General features: G+C 32.2%; 1 protein-coding gene across 1 annotated transcript; it reads right to left on the bottom strand.

Annotated features, from left to right (window-relative positions):
* Positions 1-7203: 7203 nt before the first annotated feature.
* On the bottom strand, positions 7204-22889 carry LOC132728453 (beta-1,3-galactosyl-O-glycosyl-glycoprotein beta-1,6-N-acetylglucosaminyltransferase-like). Its single transcript, XM_060714095.1, has 3 exons — positions 21902-22889; positions 21515-21744; positions 7204-8966 (listed from the first exon to the last, which is right to left on the bottom strand). The coding sequence occupies exons 1-3, from the start codon at positions 22666-22668 to the stop codon at positions 8668-8670; spliced, it is 1296 nt and encodes a 431-aa protein (XP_060570078.1). The 5' UTR covers positions 22669-22889; the 3' UTR covers positions 7204-8667.
* Positions 22890-24418: the final 1529 nt, after the last annotated feature.

Here is a 24418-nt window from a genome sequence, read left to right as displayed (position 1 = left end):
TTTGTTCTACTTGTAAACTTGTATTTTTTCTGACATTTCTTTAAATGTTGCATCGCCGTTGAATTTGTCTTGTTATATATACTCAGTATAGAAGTTCTCCTGCGTTCTGGCGGACAGTTCATACATACATCCTTTCCAAATATGAGGTCGTGAAGAATACACAGAAAACAACTTTTTTTTTAAACTAATCACATATCACACGCAAAACAGGCGAAATATTGTTTACTTCTACAGACGCTGTGGTAAGAAATTATATAAAGATCAAGTTATTATTGTATTCGTATCCGCGTCGATTGTGTATATGTTAAAAGCAGACATTTTGTAAAAAGGATGAAGTGATTGGTCATTTTGTAAAAATTAATGCCTATAATGTATCTCTAGTATTTTTTGGTAAAATCCCTGAAATCATAAAGAAGCTTCCAACAAATTGACTACATGCAGTATTTTAGGCATTTTATTTTTTTTAAAGAAATTCCCTGCAAAGATTAGTCAATTTGTTGAATATGTTATTTGTGAACAGAGGAGGTATAATCGGTATAATCAATGCCTGTATAAATTCATTAGCTCGTCACTTGGTCTACTTTAGTAGTGGCTCGGGCACAGATCTATAGTCTTATGTTTGAGGAAAACTCGAAAATGGTTTTTAACCTTTCGACGGCCATCCGCTATACCCGTAGGACGGCCAAAGCGTAAGAAAACGTATCGAATTTTTACATTTCTGAAAGCCAGTCTTATATTACGACAGACGTCCATAGCGTAGTTAAACGTATCAAAAATATACCTTTCTAGAATCCGTAGCGTAAATCAGCGTAAAACTTGAATTTTGTTTCATGCAACCCCGTAAAAACCTCGTTTTCGTACATTCTGGTTTTTTTAATGTGTTTATGAAAATCGAAATATTACGCTATGGCTGTTCAACTGCATACGATAAACAACAAAGCCATACCGTATAACACTGTTAATATTACGTTCAAACAGACTCACAATCCTTGTTTTCTGAATAATGTATTTAAAACAAGTTCTGAACGTTTCAAAACGGTAAATTTTACGTTATTTACCTATATAGCCTTTTTGTTGTTCACGACTTGCCTGCGTCCTTTCATACCACGGCCATTAGAATACCACGTTGAGTAAAACGTCCACAAAGAAGATTTTCTTCAATTAATTTGGATATCGATTTGATTACCACATTAATTAAAAAGTGTACTGTATATCTAAACATTTACTGTATCTGTCAATAAAGGGCACTATACAATTAACATATTTGGTGTTTTTATTTGAACAACTTTAAACAGAATGAAATAAATGAAAGGTAAACTTCAAGAATTTAGTCATTTAAAACTAAATTTTGGTGGCCTTCCTACGACAAACAGTAGTCACCAGCTTTCAGGAAGCTGAAATTTTATACCGGTTTATTACGTTATAGCCTTCTTATGACTATAGCGCTCGACTTTTGAGAAGTCGATTTTTGGTACGTTTTATTACTCTATGGCCGTCGAAAGGTTAAGAAAGTATTGTCTGACAAGAAAATCACCACAGTGGACTATTATTACAGTCAAAAGTAAGTGTATTATGTCTATATTTTTAACAGAATGTCCCATTATTGTAATACTTTATTTTTTACTTAAATACAATATCATGTAATATGTCAGCATTATTTAAAAGTAGGCGGTGGTGGTGTTGGTAGTTTTCATTCTAGATCACGACACATTGAATTCACCGGAGCACAGTTCAACCACCGCATCTGTCAAGCAATGCAGTTAACCAGTACTAGTTACCTTCACTTTACTTCTGTACATACCAGAGCAGAGGTACGGTGCATATGACCGTAGAAAGGATTTCATGATCAATCACAACAAGTGACCTGCGCCGTCAGGTCACCCGATTCACAGTCCAACGCTCTACCTATTGAGCTAATCGGACGGCTAATTTAAAAGTTCCTGTTATACCCGGTATTTAAGTACCACAGTCGTCGAACATCCGTCAATCCGAGACAACTTTTTGTTTAATATTTCTAATTAGGCTTTAGTCAATCTTTTTTTTTCTTTCAAAATTTCAAATTTGACGTCCTACAATTTGGAGACATTCAACGATGATTTGTCAACTTTGTGATGCTCAGCAAATAATGCTGTCCGAGATGGCGGTGGCAGTGGCTTCACTTAATCCTAAAATACTAAAAAATGATCTAAACATATGTAAATAATTGTCCGCCGTTGGAGTTTGTACAAATGTTCTTATTCCTACAACTTCAGTTAATCGCGGGCGGTAAAGGTAATCATATTTGTTAAATCAGATACCGTTTACAAACTTGGAATTAAAGATGGCCAGTTTGAAATTTTCGACAGCATGCTCATGTCACCATCAAATGTGAATATGGAGACCTTAATTCAATTTAGACCGGCAGATAAATCAAGTTCAATCTGTGATGGGCAAGGTTTTTGTAAATGTGGCTGCAACACAAACATAAAGTCCAGATGTAACACAAATCGTTGATTGTGTAGAAATTTTGGACAGCTGTGCAACAGTAGGTGCCACCTGAACTTAGCATGAAAAATAAGTAAACTGTATGATAGAGGAACACACAAACTGTTATTACTGTACATTATTATTTGCACTATGAACACTATAGATAATTGTACTTAAAATTCGTGTACTTATAAATATAGCATTACAGAAGTTAATAACAATTTGTTAATAAATAACTTCTCAACACAATTCATTAAAATTTCAACGAGATAATGATTTGTGTTATTTATTACATAAATTCTATTTGGCATTTTACAAAATACCTTTTATATATTTCCTGAAAATTCCTGAAATTTTTTATAAAATATCTAAAACGCCTAGTAATGTTACAAAATGCCTAAACCTTTTAGGGATTTTACAAAATGCCTACTTTCAGAAAATGCCTGTAGCATAATATACATGTATTTGCATTTGATTGTATTTTGTAATTGTAATTATATGATGTGTAATTTTTATTATCGTTTTAGACCATTTTATTTGGCATAAATTAAAACAGCGAACATACGCGCAGAGTTTGTGTCTATACATCCAGTGTAATATCATAACGAAGTAATTGCTAGTCAAAATTCCATTTAAACTTCATCTGTGCTAAAGAGATCCATAGGTGATATAAAAGAAAAAAGCTACAAAGCAACAGACCACTTCCGTTATACGGGTATCCATACTTAAACAGCAATTAGTTGATACAGCTTCGACTAGAAGTCCATATGGGTGAGTAATTGATGTTTTTGATAAAAATTAAAGATCACTGCCACAATAGTAGCACTAGAAATGCTAGATAAGGGAAGAATACCTAAAACATACAAATGACAATTCATAGCTATTACTGTATAGAATTATTGCCCTTATGAGGGACACGTAGCAAACTGCGAAACAAACCAGACTGTAATTTATTGAACAATTGACTGACGAAAGTCTATGTAACCCGTTCGTGTCTTGTTATACGTTTTCAATAAAATTTTATAAATTAATATTCAAGTTCATCATTTCAAGATTCCATAAGTGCATTTCATAGATTTTCAGTTTTTTCATTTTTGTCATACAGTGGAATGCAAGCAAAATTCTTCACAAAACAGGTCCGCAAAAGAAATATAATAATTTCGTGTTAACAACGCAAAATCAAATGATTTTTTTACATGGAGACGGTCCCATTCATGTAAATTACATTTTGCATTTTAGTCAGACGACGATAGCTTCTCCCGATTATACAATTGGAGTGCATTAATTTGTGAACGAAAATCTGCTATTAGATCAGAAATTAATTTGCATGTGATCGTTTTAACGTCTAACTTATTCTTTAGCTTTGACATATAAATGCGACCATGGTCCTGAAGTGAACTATGCAAATATGTGCTGATGTTTTTCGATAAGGTTAATAATTGTGTCAAGTTTCTTTAGTTTCTTCAAATTGTATGAAGGACTCAAAACTTTGTAACTATTTATATTGTCAACTTTAAATTTGATGCAAATATCTTGCTCTTCTTTGTCACCCATCTGCTCAAAATGGATGGACAGAAAAAATATAAAAATGGGAATGCAGATGAAAATTAATTTCAATAGAAGTGATAGGAATCTATATTTCAGCATTTTTGTTTCACATAATATTAAATACTCGTCAAACTATCATCATAAAATGATCTCATCAAAATCGTTAAGTTAGCTGCAATTAAAATCGATTTATACTCATTTTTTGCCTCTGCAAAATGGGCACACAACAGGAAATATTTATTTGCAACTTGACAACAGTCATTATTGTTCCGTAACTGATCAACAATTTAGTGCTCTTTTAAATGATTCAACTAGTTTAGAAAGAAAACCTTTCATTTCGTCTTTATCACCTTGTCAGATCGACATGTATTAGTTTTTTCTTTCATATCTCCCCCAGCTAATATAATCAATGCCAGTTTTTCTTTTTCTTTGGCTAACATTTCATCTGACAGCTATTCAAACGCTTGAGGCATGCCATTTTCTTCTTTATTATCAGTGCTCACACCGTGAACCAACCAGCGTCTTTCACTGAAACATTTATCCTTTGTTCACTTTTCCGTTATCTCATCTAAAGTAATTGCGTCACTGATGTCATGATTATTTGCAAGAGGAAGTACAGGTACATAAGTAACCAGCACATCTTCTTCGATATTCTTACAAAATTCTTTTAAAATATTATCCACCCTGAAAATGAATAACATCACCCTTTAACTAATTGTCGCATAGTTATAACTAGGGAGAAATCACTTTATATTCCTATGAACGGTGTTTAAAGGCACATTATGCCCCAGAAGTGTTACTTGTTTTATTTCTAAGAAGCTTTTTATTTCCTGTGTACTTTTACCTGAGCTTATTTTTCTTCTGTTGCTTTTTGGCAATTAGTCTAGTTACAGTAATTGAGTACATGAATGTCAGTCAAAATACTACTTTGTTTACATTTTGCTACTTTTACGTCAAAAATTTTAACATTGACCGCTAAGCATCTAATATGCTCTTACACCATTATTTAAACGTAAGTTGTAAGAATCATGTTTGTCCTTTCTATAGAAGTAAAACTTTGTTTGTTTCTGAGGAATGATATGCCTTTAAAACTGAAGTAACTACATAACGGTAAGAATGACTTCATTTACGATGCATGTACTACATAAATTTCAGAATCGTCATTTGCACAAACTGACTGAATTACAATCTAAAAAATAAATCTAAATATCAACTCTATCAATCGAACTAAGTTATGATTAAATCTTGACATAAATGATTACATTATTCATATATATCTAAAGCCTTTTGATGTCTATGTTATCTGTGCATGAATCTTTTGCTGTAAGCTGTTTTTCTGAGCATAAATCTTTTCAGAGTAGTTATCTGTTTGAATTAAGCTACCAAACCTTATCTAGCTTATCAAAATTATGCATTAGGTAAATCATTCACACACATGCTATAAAATGTAGCTACGCTAAGAGATAATTTATTGTTAAAGCGCTTCCACTAAGGTATGTTGACCTGAAAAACAGGAAATATGTATGACATGTGATGTAGATCTTGAACAATAACTTGGGTCACTCCATTGTCTCATTTGAACAGAATAATCATTTTTATTGTGGAAAAAAGACCCCCAAAAATGAAAAGCAATGTGCACAACGCTTTTATCTTATCTAAAAGCAGCATGCCTCTAGATCAGCGAACTATTTCAATAGATCAAACTTGTAAAAAATGTAAAAGATTCAAGATTCAAGTAATAATTTACATGTTATGAGCGATTTATGGTGAATTTTTCATTATGTGGAACAATACATGTATTTCTACTGCGCTACTAATGCAGTAAGGGCATTTTTTTGCATATTTTGACCTTCTTTTGTAATCAACGTGGGTTGTAAGTGCCATAGATAATGTGTAAATTGCTTCCTTTTGGTTACTATACAATATTATACATTTAATGTTATTTTCATAATTTTCATGAAAATAATCATTAATGTATGCGTACTGCTTTAAATCGGGCTTAGAATTGCACTTACCATCGATTTTCAATGTATATCTTAGTATATTTCTATATGTATAGACGTCTCAATACTATAAAGACTCATACTCCAGAAGTGTTTTACTAGTTATTTAGATATTTCTTGTCATTGCTTTTTGCAAGTTTGGTCATCAAGAAAACGAAATTAACGAAATTCGTAAATAATGTTTAATATACTTGTAAAATAAATGTTCTTAACAGAAGTAATCGACAGCGAAATGTTGATTTCTGCTTAAGCCGGTGCTGGGGGGCCAGACCGTAACTTGCACTTTCTAGTACCGTACATAAGCAAGCTCAAACAAACCGAGGCTGCAACATTTTAACTACTTTCGTGTTGGGCTTTCTTTATGTTCTGTTTTTCTCTATTTAATTGTCACATAAGTGTTATTTGTGCCATGTGGCGGCTGTATAAAGTCTCCCCGTATATTTAATCAATGATGTTTTCGATCCTTGAAGATCATTCAATACGACATTATGGCTGTGTATACATGTTATGTGGTACTTTAAGTTTCTTCTATTTGGCATTTTTCAACTTGGGTGGTTACACTATTCCTACTTGAATACTGTATAATCACCCTTAGGATATGTTGCCTGCTTTTTAAATTTGTCTTTTGACGTTTCTTCTGTGATATGCAGGCTTCATAACCTCAGATCCCCTTTCAAAATTCCAATTTATTTAATTCCGCCCATTGCTTTCTCGTTTAGGGTACACATATTCTTTTACTTGGGGCACTACTCCGTCACGTTGAAGGTTCCATAATAAACGCGAATAAAAACATCTGCGGAAGTTTCTAAATTCACAAATTCGCAATTTTCGTGTTTAAATGTTGAATTCTGCTTAAGCAGGTGCTAGGGGGCGTGGACGGTAACCTGCACTTTCCAGTACCGTCCATGAACAGGCTCAATCAAACTGAGCCTGCAACATTTTCAATTGTTTCGTGTTGGGCTTTCACAATGGATTCTGTTTTTCTCTATTTTATAATATCGGCAAGATATCGTATGTGCGGCTACAAGTAAGACCGATATCGGTTGTATATCATTAGATTGAACTGGAGCCGATGTTATGACGATATCCGTAAACTTATCTTTTTTTTTCTCATATAAAACATTTATTTGGGTAAAAAGCCATTGCAATTTATAAGGAAAACAAATCAAAGCATGAATATGAAAATTTTATTTTCATTTGACCAATATACTTCTGTTTTAGTATCAATAATTTTAACAAGCATGGTAGGTACATTGTTTACAGAATTTCATCACACTAAGGTTGTGTAATAAAACAAGTCTAAAAATATACTTTAACTTCAATGGGACAATGGTAACATTAACTAGTAATGTAACTATACTATCTTAAGGGGCGTCCGTGGCCTAGTGGTTAAGGCCGTCGACTTCAAACCACTTGCCCCTCACCGCTGTGGGTTGGAATCCCGACAGGGACTTTGATTTCTTTCATGTGAGGAAGTTATCCAGATAGCTAACGGAAAGTCAGTGGTTCTACTCATTATACTACTCAAATTTTGCACGGAAGGGCACCTGACGTCTTCCTCCACTAGTACAGCTGGAACGTCACCATATGACCTATACTGTGTCCGTGTGACGTAAAACTTAATGAATGAAAAAACAAAACAAAACAAACTCTACTTTCTTAAATCTTTGCTTTCTTAAAACAAGGCACATTTTACTTATACCACAAATAAATACCTGATAAAGTTTGTAAAGTTTAAACTACTGTATCAGTATGTTCCAATATATAGCTAAAACTTACCAAATGAGACATTAAGTTTACAAAGAAATCTTATGACTGCAATCAATCTGTTCTGTATTTGTTTATCAGCTTTTTTGTTATGAATGATTGAGAAGTATATAAAATTATTATTATTATTAAAAGTATAGTTATTTAACATTGCTATTGTCCAACAATATTGACCTGGCACTTCATTAATTTTTGTAAAGGTCCATGTATAAACACTTGTATCTAACGAATATATCGATATCTTTGTTAACTTCACAGATCAAAGAGTTGTGGTGTATTGCTGTACATGCCGAACTACTGTTAATGATCTGAAGGTCTTTGGTTCGATACCTAACCAACACCCCACGTTATGAAGATACGCACTTGTTTTATTGTATTTTGGAATTTACTAGCAAAAATTAATTTGAAATCGTTTTACTACATCTTGTGTTAGATACCTTTCAAGTAGTGTTTTTGGTACAGTTATTTTTTATTTATTTCATTACATTATCTTTTATTAATAAAAAGGACAGCGCGTTTATAATACACCTTAAAAATACTACACAAATAAAATACAACAAAAAATCAAAACGTTTTGCACGAGTTAAGAGAAAAATGGCAATTTTTAAATTAAAGAAAAAGAAAGAAAATTGAACCAGGATTCGAACCTACAAGAGAACATCTATTTTTTCTCGAAGTGAAAGACTTTACCCACTGCGCTAAGAGGGATTTGTTAATTTAAGCTATTTAACAACTGCTGATCTACATTGATATCGATTTACAAGTAGTTAGTAACATTTATGCAAGAGTGCCATGTCAATATTGTTGAACAATACATTCCGATAAGTTATTTTAATTAGATAAATAGTTGTGTAAATATATCTTATCTATTTGACATGTCTTTTTATGAAATCGAGCGTTGATGATACCAACTCGCATTCAATGTCCTTTTCCCTTCAAATTCATCACGTGTGCGATTAAATATTAATTCCTCCATGCACGTATACGTTAAAGGATTTTCATGCAGATGAAATTTATTTGCAAAAAGTTCTTTACGTGTCGACAGTCGACGGAGATCCTTTAAACTGAAGATACATATACTTCTAACCCACTTTCCATAGCATGGAGATGTAATATTACGCAAGTAATGAATCGAGGATTTCCAGACTTTAAAACGACCTAAATACGATTTTCTCGTGTAACCTGAAGGAAGAAAGGAAAGATATGGTTATAAATCAGATGTAATTTGCAAAAATATATTTAATTAATTACACATAAAAATAATTAATAATTATGTAATATACATGATAAATACTAAAACTTTACAGTCTTAATAGAGGATGCTCATAACCGCTGTATATATACCAGAGCTTCAACGTTTGTGTAGACATTTGGTTCTTTACCTTTTTATGTCCTATATGTATTAATAAAGGATGGATCACCTTTTCAATAATTATGTGTCTGTGTCAATAACAGTATCAATGTCAATTAGAATAGAAACAAGCAAATTCGTTGAATTTATATCCCACGACGAGTACTGGTTATTACTAACACAACAACTAACACAAAGACATAAGGCTTTATTTAAATATACATGTATTTATCATGGCGTAAACAGTAATATTCTTTGTACATGATAAACATTCAGAGCAATAACAGGGCCATAACTCCGTGTTAAATAGTAATATCTGGACATGCCAATGAGGTGTAAATTGCCTTTTTGTATTGATGGTTCCCCTAAGGTTTTGAAGAAGTCAATACAGCAGTTGCAAAGAAATAGCAATATTGCTCTATATGCATACTACATAACTAATCAAGGGACATAACTCTTTAATGAAGGGTCTGGTCTGAACACGGCAACAAATTATTCACATCTTTTGATATTAATGGTTCCAATTAAGTTTAATTGAATTCCAGCCAGTATAGTTGCAGAGAAAGAGCGCGGAAACAATTATTGCTCTATATGCATACTACATAATAAGTCAAAGGCCATAACTCTGAGTTAAAATTTCTGACCGGAAAAAGGCGACGACATGCGCATCTCCTCTTGATATTGATGATTCCCATAAAGTTTCCTTGAAACGATTTTTGCATATGCATAACTAATCAAGGGCCATAACTCTGAGTTTGAGGGTCTAACGGAAACAAGCCGACGATATGCGCATCTCCTCTTAATATTGAAGGTTCCCATAAAGTGTCGTTGAATTCGAGCCAGTAGTTGTAAAGAACTAGCTCGGAAACGAAATTCGAACGGACGGACAACGCCAAAACAATATCCCCCTCCTAGTTCCATCGGCGGGGATAATAACTATAGTTTGGAAATCATACAATTTGTATCGCTAAAGAAAACATATTGAAACGATACACACTGTATCGGAAACAATGATATTCTAGCTTGTACTACATGAGGGGTTCGCCAGGAGTCGATACAAAGAACCATTTTAATGTTAATCTTTGTAAATGAAATGTCAGCAAAATACAATTTTTGGAAAGAAGCGATGGTTGTAAAGTAGCACATTGGAGTAGGGAGAATATGTAAGTGTAAAAAGGTGTTTAGGACAGAAGAAGTAAACAAAACTACTAAAGAAGCAAACTAGACATTTTATGATCCTACACTTCTCAAGTCCTCAGGAAAACCTTAAAATTATCCTTATTTCTCCTCCCGTGACACATGCCAGTTTGGGTAGGTTATGTAGGTCGATAAAATATTTTTTTTATCCAAAAATGTTGTTTTTTTTCTATTAAAAGTATAGGGAGTTATAAATGTTTAGCATCAGTTTAAAGATTAGAACCATATTTTCATTCTACATATATCTCAGTTGTATATTTACAATTAAGAAAAAAAAATATGTGATTGTCATGACACTCCTTGCTTCCATGCTTAGAAAAAGAAATATATTATTTTCCATAGGCAATGAAATTATTTGGGAAGCTGTGAATTTTGTGGGAAGGTAGCGGTAGGGGTTACAAACAATATTTTATTTCATAACTTTTGACTATCATTGTGAAAACCTTCTACAAATCCTTGAATCGCTGTAGAGATGTGTTTCGGACTAAAAATGATAAAGGGTGCAAGAATGAAAAATACCAATGAACCAGATAATGACGCACATATAAATAATACATCTTGATAGTTGTTTTGATTGGATGCTTAGGAATAATATTGCACATTACATTAAAAACATAACTCGATTAAAAAAAAAATTCCACTAGAAAAACTACAAATTCTCACATTTCTCGTGGATGTAAGTCATTATTGTTAGGAAGTTCTTCGGAATAAAAACCCTCTATATGAGGCACAACTTTGTGGAAGACAATGAGCCGAATAACCGGCTAAGAACAAAAAGAAGAAAAAAAATGTTCTTCATTCTCTTTAATTTTTGTCTTTATCAAGTGAACATAGCCTTCAATTGCCACAACTCGAAATATTGAATAAAATCAGAGAATGGCATCGCTGGGATGCACAAGCTGCAGTATGATTGTTTGTTTGTTTGTTTGTTTCATTTTACGCCCTTTTCCAACAGTATTTCAGTCATATAGGCGGGTAGTTTCCTAACCATCGTTCCTGGAGAGTTACACCAGTACTAGACTACCTTCCTCCGCGCTAAACTACCAAAGCATCTCCCGGGGATCGAACCCACGCCAGAGAGGTAACTGGATTAGAAGTCATCGACTCTAACCCCTCGACCACGGAGGCGGCTTTGCAGTATGATAAACGCCAACTGATCTCAAAGAAGTTCAAACTTTCTTTAAACAAATTTGTTTTGACTTGAAGCATATATGCATATGTTCATCAGAAAAGTTGTTGACATTTTCAAAAAGGTGTAAACACTGCATTTTGCATTCATTACATGCAGTTTATTTTGGGACAACTTCACAAAAATATGTAAACGCTTTGTGTAGGAAAAGCATAATGGTTTATAAATCTATTTATAACTCCTTTGCCAATTCTATCTTTTTAAAAATATTCTGTAATTATGGTTGAAAAGAGATGTTTTCTAAATTTAATTAACATTTCCTCGAGGTTATGTTTTCACATTTTTAAATTTCAATGAGTCAAACACAACTGCTTTTGAAAAGCGTTGTAGAAATGGAACGCCATCATCAATTTCATTTTCTGATATTTTTTTGATTAATGGGTTTTTGATAAATAAATTAAAGGTATCATCAAATTCATTATCCAGCAAGTCTTCTATCATTATCTCTGATCATCGGAAGCAAGGAGATGCAGGACACGTTTTGTTGACACTGAAGCTGATCCCTCGCCACAGACCTTAAATTTCAAAAAAAAAATATTTGTGTAATGTAAATAAAATTGTGGCAACCAGTACACTATTCATTTTTCTTTAGTCTGTAAACGTCAATTTATGACCATGTGTCTATTCCTCACAATAGTATAAATTGGAAATTGAAAATGTTAAGACTGTTAGTCGAGTAACAGCTTCCCCATAAACGTCATATGACGTCTTCCCAGCTTTACTTGTGGAGGAAAACCCCAAGTGCACCTTCGTATATTATTTCAGGCACGAGCAGTCATATGAGTAGAACCACCGTTCCTCCGTAAGGTAGCTGCTTACCGTCTTTACCTGAAAGTTTCTAAAGTCTCTGATGGCACCTGTATCCAGAGCGGTGAGGAGCAAATGCCTTAAAGTCAGCGACCTTAATCACTCGGCCAAGAAGTACTCAGAATAAATATCGTACCAGTCTCTTATGAACACATGTTAGTACTATATGAGGACATTTTAAGTCTTTTGTGTCCATACTGTTCGTAAAATATGCACATCTTTTAATTATTACATGCAGGCATAAAAGCTAATACCTCATTGACGATCAATGCAGTGACATACCATGTGCATGCGATAAATGAATTATATCCAATATTCAATTTAAAGTATATCATTATATTTGGACATAATATAAAAATAAATAATAAAAAAGAATGTTTACTATGTAACGTGTCTCCGAGCGGGCTTTTGATTATAAGACTATTTAACTGAGATTTGCCTTCAACTACTTATTTACAGTTTATCATGTACAATAATTTTTCTTATGGTTACCTTGCCATTGACTGATTAGACAAATAAATGATTACTTATTATTTGATGAACAAACTATATAATAAGGAAAAGAAACAAACTATATAATAACTATATAATAAAAACACTTGATGAAAAGTACACAATATTTACAGCTTATAGTCATCCAACATCATATAGAAGCTGGGCTTCTATATTTATTGGTGATCGTTCACCTCACCAAAATAATATATTCAACTGATGTTCATCCAATATCAAAGAAGCTGAGCTTCTATGTTAAATAGGACGATCTCTATAGTCAACGTTCAGAAGAAATGCAATTATATCCTATCTTTGTGTTCCCAAAGAAGCCGAGCTTTTAAGGGATTTACTTATAGGACGTTTAAGCCCACGGTTTATCTTCCTGGATAGCTTGAAGTGTTAGCCGAAAAGGGATTTCAAATGCGTCTTCTCCTGCTTATATATGGATAAGAGAAGCGCCATCTACTGGATAACTTCCCCTTATTATAAATAATATCCTTCCCAAAGAACAAGATATTCTCTAAACTTGATGATATATTGAAATTAAACTTACCTTTTTAAATTTAGCATACTAATAGACTCTTTCCGACAGATATAACCTAGTTATAAACAAATATGACGTTAAAAACATTTAACTACACCTAACTTACCAAACTCTCCTTAATTCTCAATAGAGACCAAGTAGTATTCGTTGATTTATTAACATATAAAAGTTTTCGACAGAATTTTGCATGAATAAGTTCTATATCTGTCCCTGTATACCTTCCCCAGACTGCTGAACAGTAATTTAGTACAGTAGCAACTAACGAATGAAACAGTTTACTTTTTTCATAAGTAGAAAACGCATACTTATCAAAAATTGAAAATAGTTATGTAAAGATTTAGATACACATATTCTGCAATGCATTTCTGCTTTCTATTCCAGTTTGCATTTTTGAAATCTCCTATGATTATTTGTAGAAAAATAAATATAAGATATTGGATCCATTTACTGAAATCAGACAACTCTTTGCAAATGTAAATTTATATCATGCTTAAGAATGATGCCAACATAATAATATAACACATAATAATTCAAAATGTATCTCATAGGATTTTTGTCATTGTCCAAAATCATTTTGTTTTCTGTAACATTTTTTTAACCCTGTTATATATCTGATCATTAAACAGACGATATTTATTATTAAAGGTAAAAAAATAAAGGTGCATGATCTGAAAAACATTCATTCCATTTTAGAATATCAAGATCAGAGATAAAACTATAATTTAAAAAATGTGCTTACACTTAGTCCACGTGCAGAGAAGAAGCTAAAGTCACCTTTACCTTGATCTTCATACATTCGGCCATTAAGTATGATATACTTTAACACAGAGAAATAAGTTTTCTTCCACAATTATTTTGATTTAAACGCATTGGAATGTTATTCATTTCCACGATTAAATCATCATCATTATCAATATCAAGGTATCTATCAAACTCTAAAATATCATTTAAATCGGACGTTCTTGAATTGAAGTCTCCTATTACATAGACTTTTCCTAATTTACTATATTTTTCTATACCTTTTTCAACCTATTCGAGAATAAATAGCAACATTAGAAAATCGCGAATGATACAGGACTTACAGTGTAATTTTTTTAGCAGGGTTTGCAAAAACCCGGGTTCTATGTGTACTGCCAAGTCCAATGGGTAATACTTTGAAAACCCGGATTTTCTGGGTAATACTGGGCATTTCTGGGTAAAACGAGCATTTGCAATATAGCATAATACTATTTATGGTATGATTTGAAAAAAATAGTGCACTTTTCTTTAAAAAGAAAGGTGTTAACAAGTACCTTGAAGTAATAATTATTTGTATAAACAACAATATACATTACTCAAGCTCAAACAGGGTATTACAAAAATGATTCTTTATAATATACTTAAGGACAATGAAAACGCACGCCCGCATTATATGCATTTTGTTACATTAAAACAAAACACTCCATTAGACTCCATTAGATATATATCATAACTTTAATGCAAAACGCAAACTTAACAACTGAAAATAATTCAAAATGCTTAAAATCAAATGTACACCAGTAAATCGAAGAACCTTAAGTGAAAATCCCAAAATCACACTTTTTCATCACAGTAATGCATTCTTAACACAGGCAAAAAATGAAAATCCAAAACAAAGTCACTCATAAATGTCTATTCTTTATGTCACCGTCGGGATCTTTAGAAACGACAATATCCTCCATCAGCGTCTCTTAACAGATGTACATCGTCGCCTCATAGACCTTACGGTGCAGATAGTACCTGTGGAATCTGACGCCATTCAGCCTGAAGTGTAGTGCGAAAACGCTGGTGAAGCCGAGAAATTGTAGACCGACGGACACCAAAACGGTTGGTGCTTTGATAATACAAAATTTGATTGTAAGATAGACCAGACTGAATCTCTCCTAAATCTACCCAGCGGTTAATTCCTTGTAGAACCAGTGCATACAATTTGATAAAACTATTCAATAGTGTTTGAAATTAAGCACCCTTTATAGAGGAAAAGTGTGTATATGCAATTTCAATGTGAGCTTTACGATTTCTAAAACTGAACATTGGCATAGTTTAATATTCATTTTCATAAAAAATTTAATTGCTTATTTGTGTCTAACATTTAAAGAAAGGTGTGAAAAACAAGTTAATAATTAACAGTTTAAAAAAATAAATAATTTCATTTCATAATGTAACCATGAATTGATTAAATCTGTTTTCTGTTGTGATCTTATCACAATTAGCCAAAAGTGTTACTTTTGACTTTTCGGGTACTGTCTTTATCATGCAATAACTTCATTAAAATGCAATCATTTTTCATAACTTTGGTATCTAAATGACCGGAATGCATTCGGTTTTATGAAACTGTTAAAAAATACTAACAGGAAATATATTTTCCTTGTTAAAACGCAATTATTCCGACCGTGCGTTTTCATTGTCCTTAAGTATAGTACCAGCAAAAACCTAACATATTAAAGTGAATTTGAGCTAATCTGTGAGTGAAAAGATTTTACAAGTAAAACAAGTAATGGGTTGTCATCAGCGTTGTTTGTGTCGTATGGAGGTTGAAAAAAGTCATACAAATGTACATATAGTTATACATGTTTAGTTATATATATAGTTATAGTTGTACATTCAATCAAAGATGTTAAATTTCCGATCCTTGAAAATCGTTCAGCACGACTTATATTTATTGTTGTGTTTATGGTACTTATAGATTTTACTTTTCGGCATTTTCTAGTTGGGTGGTTCAAATAATTCTAGTTGAATGTTGAATCACCCTTAGGATTTGTTGCCTGCTTTTAACGTCTTATCTGTTACATGCAGGCTTCATAACATCTGATCTCCTTTCAAAAAAATCCATTTTATTTAGTCCCGCCCGATGTTTTTCTCGTTTATGGCAAATGCTTTCTTTTATTTGGGGACCATGCGCCGCTTTTCATAGAATGGCAGGAAAGGGTCACATTAAAGGTTCTTTAGTTATTCTTATTTTCTCTATTTTTGGTTTAAACACATCCGCGGATGTTTCAAAATTCCAAATTGTACCAGTTCATATTAAATGTTTAATTCTGCTTAAGCCGGTGCTAGGGTGGGGGCGGGCGTGCACTTTCCATTACCGTCCATGAACAGGCTCAATCAAACCGAGCCTGCAACATTTTCATTTTTGCCATGTTTTTTTATGGATTCTTATTTTCTCTATTTTGAAAAGGAGCATTGAAAATAGTATCCGCTATCGTCTTATTACAGAGAATTTGCAACTTGGGGTAGCAGTAACAGAGAACAAAGATATGGTGTTGGATCTTTTAACTGACATGCAGAATTTAATATAGCTAAGTTTAGTATGGAACATTTATCTCAAATAAGTGTGTCAGTCTGTTTCTTACTATGATTTCATCAAATTTCCTGTTATTAGTGGTGATATTTTGTATTTCAGATTCACTGTAGCGACCATCTGATAATCCAGCATATCTACGCACTGTGGTGATCATGCCATAAGGATAGACTGTGCATGCAATCCCAGTTGTACAGGTTATGTTAACATGATTGCCTTGACTTTTATGGCTTGTGTTACCGGGTATTTAAAATAAATACAAAAACAATTGATTGACTTTTATGGCTTGTGTTATTTAAAATAAATCCAAAAACAATTGATTAATCACTTCCAGCTGCCCGTTATCAACAAATTATGACAGCTCACAGCAGTCTCTACAAAAGCATCTGCCTACTCATTCATTTTATGCTATTATTTTACCTTGAAATAAATATGTATACAATTAAAAACGTGCTCTTTAATGTATGTTTACATGTGTCACATTATATCTGACACATTTTTATTGTCGCATGTTGAAATATACATCACCTTTATTTGAGCTCAGCCAACGCAGTAAACCACACGGCAGATTAATAAGTACATACTGTTAACTTGAAAAAGATACGCAACTTCTTTGAGGAATAAGCTTTGCTTAGCTTCATAAGTTGCAGTTAATATACTTGATTGTTTAGCGATGTCTTCCCGATATATCTAGCAATTACGCAATGAAAGCATACATATTACGACTTACAATTTCGTGTCAAACATGAAAAGGCAGAAAATACTGCGACGTTAAATCGGTTTCTTACCGATAGTTCTGTGTTGCTGGGTCGTGTATGGGGACGAGTTCATTGAATACCACTTGTTCTTATTGATTTTCTTTTTCAAATTTGATTGACCCTTCTTATGGACGGTAGTGGTAAATGCAGATACAAAATATAAAGAAAAAAAAGAATCCCTAAAGAAAAGCCAAACACGGCAAAATTGACAATGTTGCAGGCTCGGTTTGATCGAACCTGTCCATTGATGGTACTGGAAAGTACAAAGTACCGGCCACGCCCCCTAGCAACGGCTTTAGTAGAATTCAGTATTTAAACACGAAAATAGTGAAATTTTTAATTTAGAAACATCCGCAGATATGTTTATAAGGCGGTTATCATGGAACCTTCAATGCGACACAGAAGTGCCATTACATAAAAAGCGGCCAATGACCCACAAGTAAAAGAATGCGTGTACCCTTCTTGAACTGCAAGCCTAATTAATATATTACTGTTTTGAATAAAAGACTATTTTGTACTTATTATCAATGAATTTAGTATTTCCTTTAAAAGGCTTATTTGAATCAATGTCTTCTGTTAAAGGGACTCCACTGAGGTCTTTTGACATGACGGGACTGGAAATATTTTTTTTGAGATTATTACTCTATTTGATGTAGATCTATACTAATAACTTATGTGCAAAATTTCAGATCATTAACTCCCTCCGTTTTTCGAGAATAATTTTAAACGCTTTTCACTCAAATCGGACTGAGTATAGCACAATTAAATGATTTTCAATGTATGTCTTGTATATTTCTTGGTTATAATTTATTTGTATTTCTGTTTTTAGTGCTAATGTTTATCTGTGTGAAAAATTATTTTTTTTTTATGTTTTTTACGCTTATAAACCTCAGCGGAGTTCCTTTAAATTATTCAAATAACAATGTCAACAATAGTTTTATTTACAATAAGCAGCCATCAACTATATAGCTTTAAACACTTTAACAAATAGAATTATTAATTATTGATTGATTTTCTTGTTGATGCATCTGCATTTCAGACATAAACAAATGATAAAATGTTTGAAAGAAGTAGAAATTTTAATCACTTTGAAACGCAAGTTATCGACAATTTTATCGCTTGTTTAAAAAATGATATTATTAAAGACAGAGTTAAAAAAATATACATACAACCAAAGTACTGGAGAATACCTTATATGTAAATACATATATGTGTTAAATTACGAACATTAATTTATAATGCCTTTGCGAAACATAGCAGTTTGCTATACACAAATACAATACTAAATAGAACGTAGAATATGTTTATTATTGTATCTAGATATGTTACGATATTTATACTCGTACATACATATATCACAGCTATAGTATATTTTTTGCTGATATAGATAATACTATTAAATGTGTAAGAATACTGTTGTTTGTATATATGCAATGTATTTTGCTAATAATTATGCTATGCGACCTTCTTTATTCACTTTTATAGAGGTTAATTCATCGTTGCTGCTCGCCATGATGCGAAAATGGCCCGAGAAACATTATGGATTCGAGGGCATGTATTACTCAAATGTTTAAAATATGATGAAACAAGATCAACAAGGAAATGCGGCGTAAATTAAAGTCTAAATCGCCGTCAATATAAATGTCATCCTGTATCTGTTTACGATTTATTGTCTTCGTTCATATAAAATAGATCAACTGTAAATGTAGGCTGTCGAGCAAAACAAAAACTATTGTTGCACATTACAGACATTGGCACATAAAGTTAATAACGCTTTTGTTTTCAATGTCAAGATCACAATCGTTTATTTACAGTAAAAGAAGATCAGAGATAGCATGGGCGTAAGCTGATGAGAAGTTTTCCAGAATATTCTGACAGGAAAGAAATAAGGTTTTATGATTTTGGTAGATATGAAGAATGATGAAATAAATAAGGTTTGAATCATTTTAAACAATGACATTAGTTTTGTGTTTAAATTTCAAAGGCAAGTAAAGAGTTGAGAAAACGTTTTCATACAAAGATGATTCAATATTTTTTCTTGCAAGCTTCAGTACGGCACACTGACAATTTATGAACAATTTATGTTTTAGGGCTGATTTGTGTAGATATGAAGTAGTATGCACTTATAAGAGTATCCTCCAGTAATTTAGTGACAGGTGTGTTAACAAATGCATCTCTTTTGTTTTGGGTTATATATCAGCTGTGTATAATTTCTTTTCAGGTGCAAAATGCTTGTTGACATAAGTATCTGTTATGAAATTTGTTAATACAGCATTCAAATAATAATTTGTACCAAAGTGAAAGACTTTTCAACAGTAAAGGGTTTTTGTTGATCTACATGTTTCACTGCTTCTGGACTACAAGAGACAACAGGACCTGATGATGTTTATGGACTACAAGGCTGATAATTGCTGAATCAGAACTGGTGGCTTCAGTATTGACAACGTTGCTCTGTGTTTGAGCCCCATCAGCTACCGCTGTATCATTTGTGTCTGCAGCTGTAATATCACCTTGACTTGCAATAGACATTGTTGCTTATAATTATAATGTTTGATTATTCAAATTATAATTCATTACCTTGATTAGAATAAATAGTTCAAGACAAGTATTTTTTCCCCATTTTTTACATTAGAGAACAGTTTTATGCATAAACTAAATTATACTTAATTTGATGTTAATTAATTTTCCTATGTTGTCAGGCGTACGTGTATAAGATTTTATCAGTGATTTTAAAGAAACCTAACTTTATAACTTTAATTGTAAAATAATAAAATTATGTCTGAGCAAAGGCAATTATAAATTCAGACAAATGACTTAACTTGTTTTATTCAAAAGTGAATGTCAGATTAACAGTTATCTAGTATAAACAGATAAGTGATTCAATAAATTGATTAAACTGAAAACAGAATTGGTGTAAAATAAACAAATTCATGAATCAGGAAGTCCTTTGTCATATGGGACCTTTTCTATCTTACTGCCTCCTATCATAATTAAATGTTGGCCAATGTTTATATAGTTTTGTAAATAAAATCATGCTTCCCTAACTGAATAGTAATGTTAAACAAATTAAGAATATTTAGATAGTTCTTGCTTAAATAAGACAACAACATTCAATCAAAGTGAACTTATTTCAATGCTCAAAACTGGCAAAAACCTTTAATTTTAAAGAATTTACTTTCTTTTCAATGTTAACGTAGTTTATTTAGTCAGTTAAGTTTATTATCATTACTATTATTTAAACAAAAGCCACGCCGGGCGGGGGCAACGCTCGACTGCTTTACAAAATGTTGCGTGTTCAATTGTGACGATAATCCATTAATTTATTACCAAGTTTTAGTCACTTATAGCAAAAACAATCGCACAATTTTTTGTGACGCATAAATGTCCACTTATACAGTAAATAGAGGATTAACTTTTTAGTAAAGATTTTTAAAAATGCCACGTAAAAAGCATTAAACTTACCTTAGTTTCGTAAGTGTGACAAAAAAATGAATCGAATAATTGTTTCGGACCGGTTGATGTTTTAAATACAGCGTGCAAAATTGTCATTTCCGTTTTCAAGTGACGAAACGTCAACGATTTATTATATCTATCAGGCGTTAGAATACTTTTTCGTAATTACAGCAAATACACAAAACATCACCTATATTAATCTGTATCGGCGCGAAAGAGAAAAAATTCCAAACTGATTTTAACGGAGTTTTATTAGATGATATGGATCGCCGGTCGATTAATAATGAAAAACCTGATAATTATTTATGTTATAACAAGTCTTTTTTTAAAGTCCAATTATCTTTAAGTTGGTCCACATTTAAAGAAATAATTTAGATTGACCATTTTAAACATGTGGTAATTTACTAAAAAATAAATCACTTAATTTCCTTAACATTTAATATCTCTGTCATATGTAGTTGTTGCTTCCATCACCTGATATGTCGCCTTTATGATTTTTGATGTTTTGTAACAGTAAAAATTGATGGAAGCAACAACTACATATGACAGAGATATAAAATGTTAAGATGACATCTACACTTTAATTACTTATATAAGTATTTGTAAACATTAATTCATACCTTTATAAGATCCAGGTACTTGCAAATGTGAATTATAGTTAAGGGTTGCAAAGAATTCTTCGTCTGGTACTGCACATGCGTGACTCATCCATTTTAAAATAACACGAGCTCTACGGTCATGTAGAACATAGTCAACGTAACTCCGTGTAACGGCTATATGAACTGCCCCCTTCATTATTTGAATACCGTAAGGGGGAGGGGTTCTGCTTCTTCCACTACATCTTCGGGATCTGCAAATACAATATGGACATGCATATTTACCAAATTTGATAAATGTTCTTTTTTTTGTATAATTTATGATCGTAAACATTTTGGAAATAGTATAAAATAAATTGCTTTTTTAAGGGGTTCTTAACTGAGTTCAAACATGAATTATTTAACACTTACTCATTTTTAGCAACACTTATGTCATTTTTACCATTATACGCCTTTAAAATCTTCACTAGCTCATAATTTGTCTGCAATGGAAATTCCTGCCCTGTAAGATTAATAAAATATTTCCAAGTTTTGTGTCTTTTCCAAAGTTCTTCCATGCATAAAATTTCTGGAGTTAATACGGACATCTTGCCCCATATAACTTTTATTCTTTTTCGTAAAACAAACACATTTTCAAAACAATGCGATATTTCTGAAATCGATTTATATATGTCAATATCTGCTTTTGAGTCGACATGTATGCAGTAAATATTTTGTGGCCTGTATATTGCACGTAAAAGTCGTTCAACTTGCTGTACATTTTTATACATTATAATACTAAAAGCAATGGGAAACCGCTGTTCTTCTGTTGTCAAAAAATGTGTTATATACCCTCTTTTTTCGAAAAAACATGAACAATTTCTAGTAAGTTCTTGATATTTGATGTGTGTCCAATATTTTAAATCCTGAGTGACACTATTACGAGCTGTTTCTACTCCCGACATATCCCATTCGAAAATATTCTTGCAGCCAATTATTTTCTGTTTACTGTTTTCTCCGAAATACTTGTTTTGTAAATACAAATGTGTACTTTCATTATAAGATCTTGTACTTTCAGCATAATCGTGTACGATAGAAGTGTTATCAAGAAAATAAAACAAGAATATTACCGAACAAATCATGAGCATACAAATAAACAGATCCTTGTTTACTTCCTTTCTTTCCCTGAGACAGTACATACTGAAAGAAATTATGCACAGTAATTAGAGGATAGTTTGAGTAAAACTCCAAAAATAATGATAGGAATCGTAAAGAGTGGATGAATTCGCACTAGATATTATGGTAACACAGTTTCGTTTTAAACTTGATTTTATCCAGTCACTAAGTACTGCTGAAACGAACAAACGAGTATGCTCAAAAGCGCAGATTGCAACTGCATATTTAAATAACTTTAATGCAACTGACAAGTAAATCGAAAGAAGGAGACAACACACATCAATTGATTACACTTTTAATGCAACTGTTATAAAAGTCAATATTGAAAGGCGAAGTGACATTATATGTGCACATATGGTACAAGATAATCGAAAATGGCGGTGAGAATAAAAACACTTTTTTATTAAATTTCTTAGCAGTCGCTTAGCAAAAAGACACTGATAAATAGAATAGAGGCAATAATGTTAATTGTTTTGTTTCGTTAATTGCTTTTGCAGTCATAGATAATTCATACAATAATGTTAGGTTTGATATAATATGTTTTGATGAATATTTACCCACTTCTTTAATAAATTTAACTTTTGTAGCCAAATATTAATGCTATAAAGCATTGTGGAAATGCTGAGGAAATGCAGGTATTTCTTTTCTGGAATTAACGTACATTGTTATTAATTATAATAATATGAATGATATGAAAAAATGCGGGATAATTTCTTATGACATATATGAAGAAAAACATTTAACGTGCTTGGATGCATTCTTATTTGAGAAATCCTCGTACTAGTAAAAACTACGTTTTAATCAAAAATTTAATACAGATTCTAAATAATAGCTAAACTTCAAAAAGGGCAAGAAATACATGCAATGTGCATAAGATTTTCCTTTTAACAGATAACATAAATCCAGGTCAATTTTGTGACGATAACCTCGTTCATTTTTAAAACAATAATTTTCTGTTACCTGCTACTATGAAAATAACCTTAGCTTAATCGTAAACTCAAACCAAAGTAATTTATCATAAAATAAATAACAAGTTTATAGCCATACAAAATAACCAACTCAGTGATCGACATGTATGTATTGTGATAGGGCTGCATTTTATAGTAATCTGTTAATTGTAAGTTGTTCCGTTTTTAATGCACTTTAGCTTATTCCCCATACCTTAGTTGTTGGAGTTAATGTGATTGGTGCTTTCGATTTAGTTCTATATTTTTCATTGGTCGACTTGATTAATATTATTCGATTAGTTTAGAACATGTTATGGGTTATTTTGACCAATCAGTCTTATAGTTATCATTTCTATGACGACCAAAATGTGTATACATGCCGGATGATTTTCTATATGTTCGGTCTTGGGAACTGGTAGACAGGTCAGTTCACTTCAAAGCTTTAGAGCTTTGACACCTTTTCAAAACTTAAATAAATAAACTATAAATAAATATTTAGAAAGTCTTTTTTAATAAATAGTCATAATTAGAAAATATAATCTCATTTACCCAATTGATAAATAAATTTGATGATTGTCATTTTAATAAATCTCAAAGAGTTAAAGTCTTGAGTTATACTTTCGTAACACGAGTAAATTGAAAGTAGCGTCCAAACACCACCATCCTAGCCACTAGTTGGCAATTAGAGTTCTGAGAACCTGGGTATAGTGCCGTACACAATTATCTATATAATCATTTGCTGTCCGTATAATCAATCATTTGGTTATTTTATGACTATCAAGAGCACCACTGAGTGTTGGGCTCGACTCAACTTCAACCACTGTTA

The sequence above is a fragment of the Ruditapes philippinarum genome, unplaced genomic scaffold, assembly GCF_026571515.1.
Source record: "Ruditapes philippinarum isolate M1 unplaced genomic scaffold, ASM2657151v2 ctg233_1_1_1_1, whole genome shotgun sequence".
Taxonomy (NCBI): domain Eukaryota; kingdom Metazoa; phylum Mollusca; class Bivalvia; order Venerida; family Veneridae; genus Ruditapes; species Ruditapes philippinarum.
Note: the sequence above shows the minus strand (reverse complement) of the source record. Positions and strands in the feature narration are given on the sequence as shown.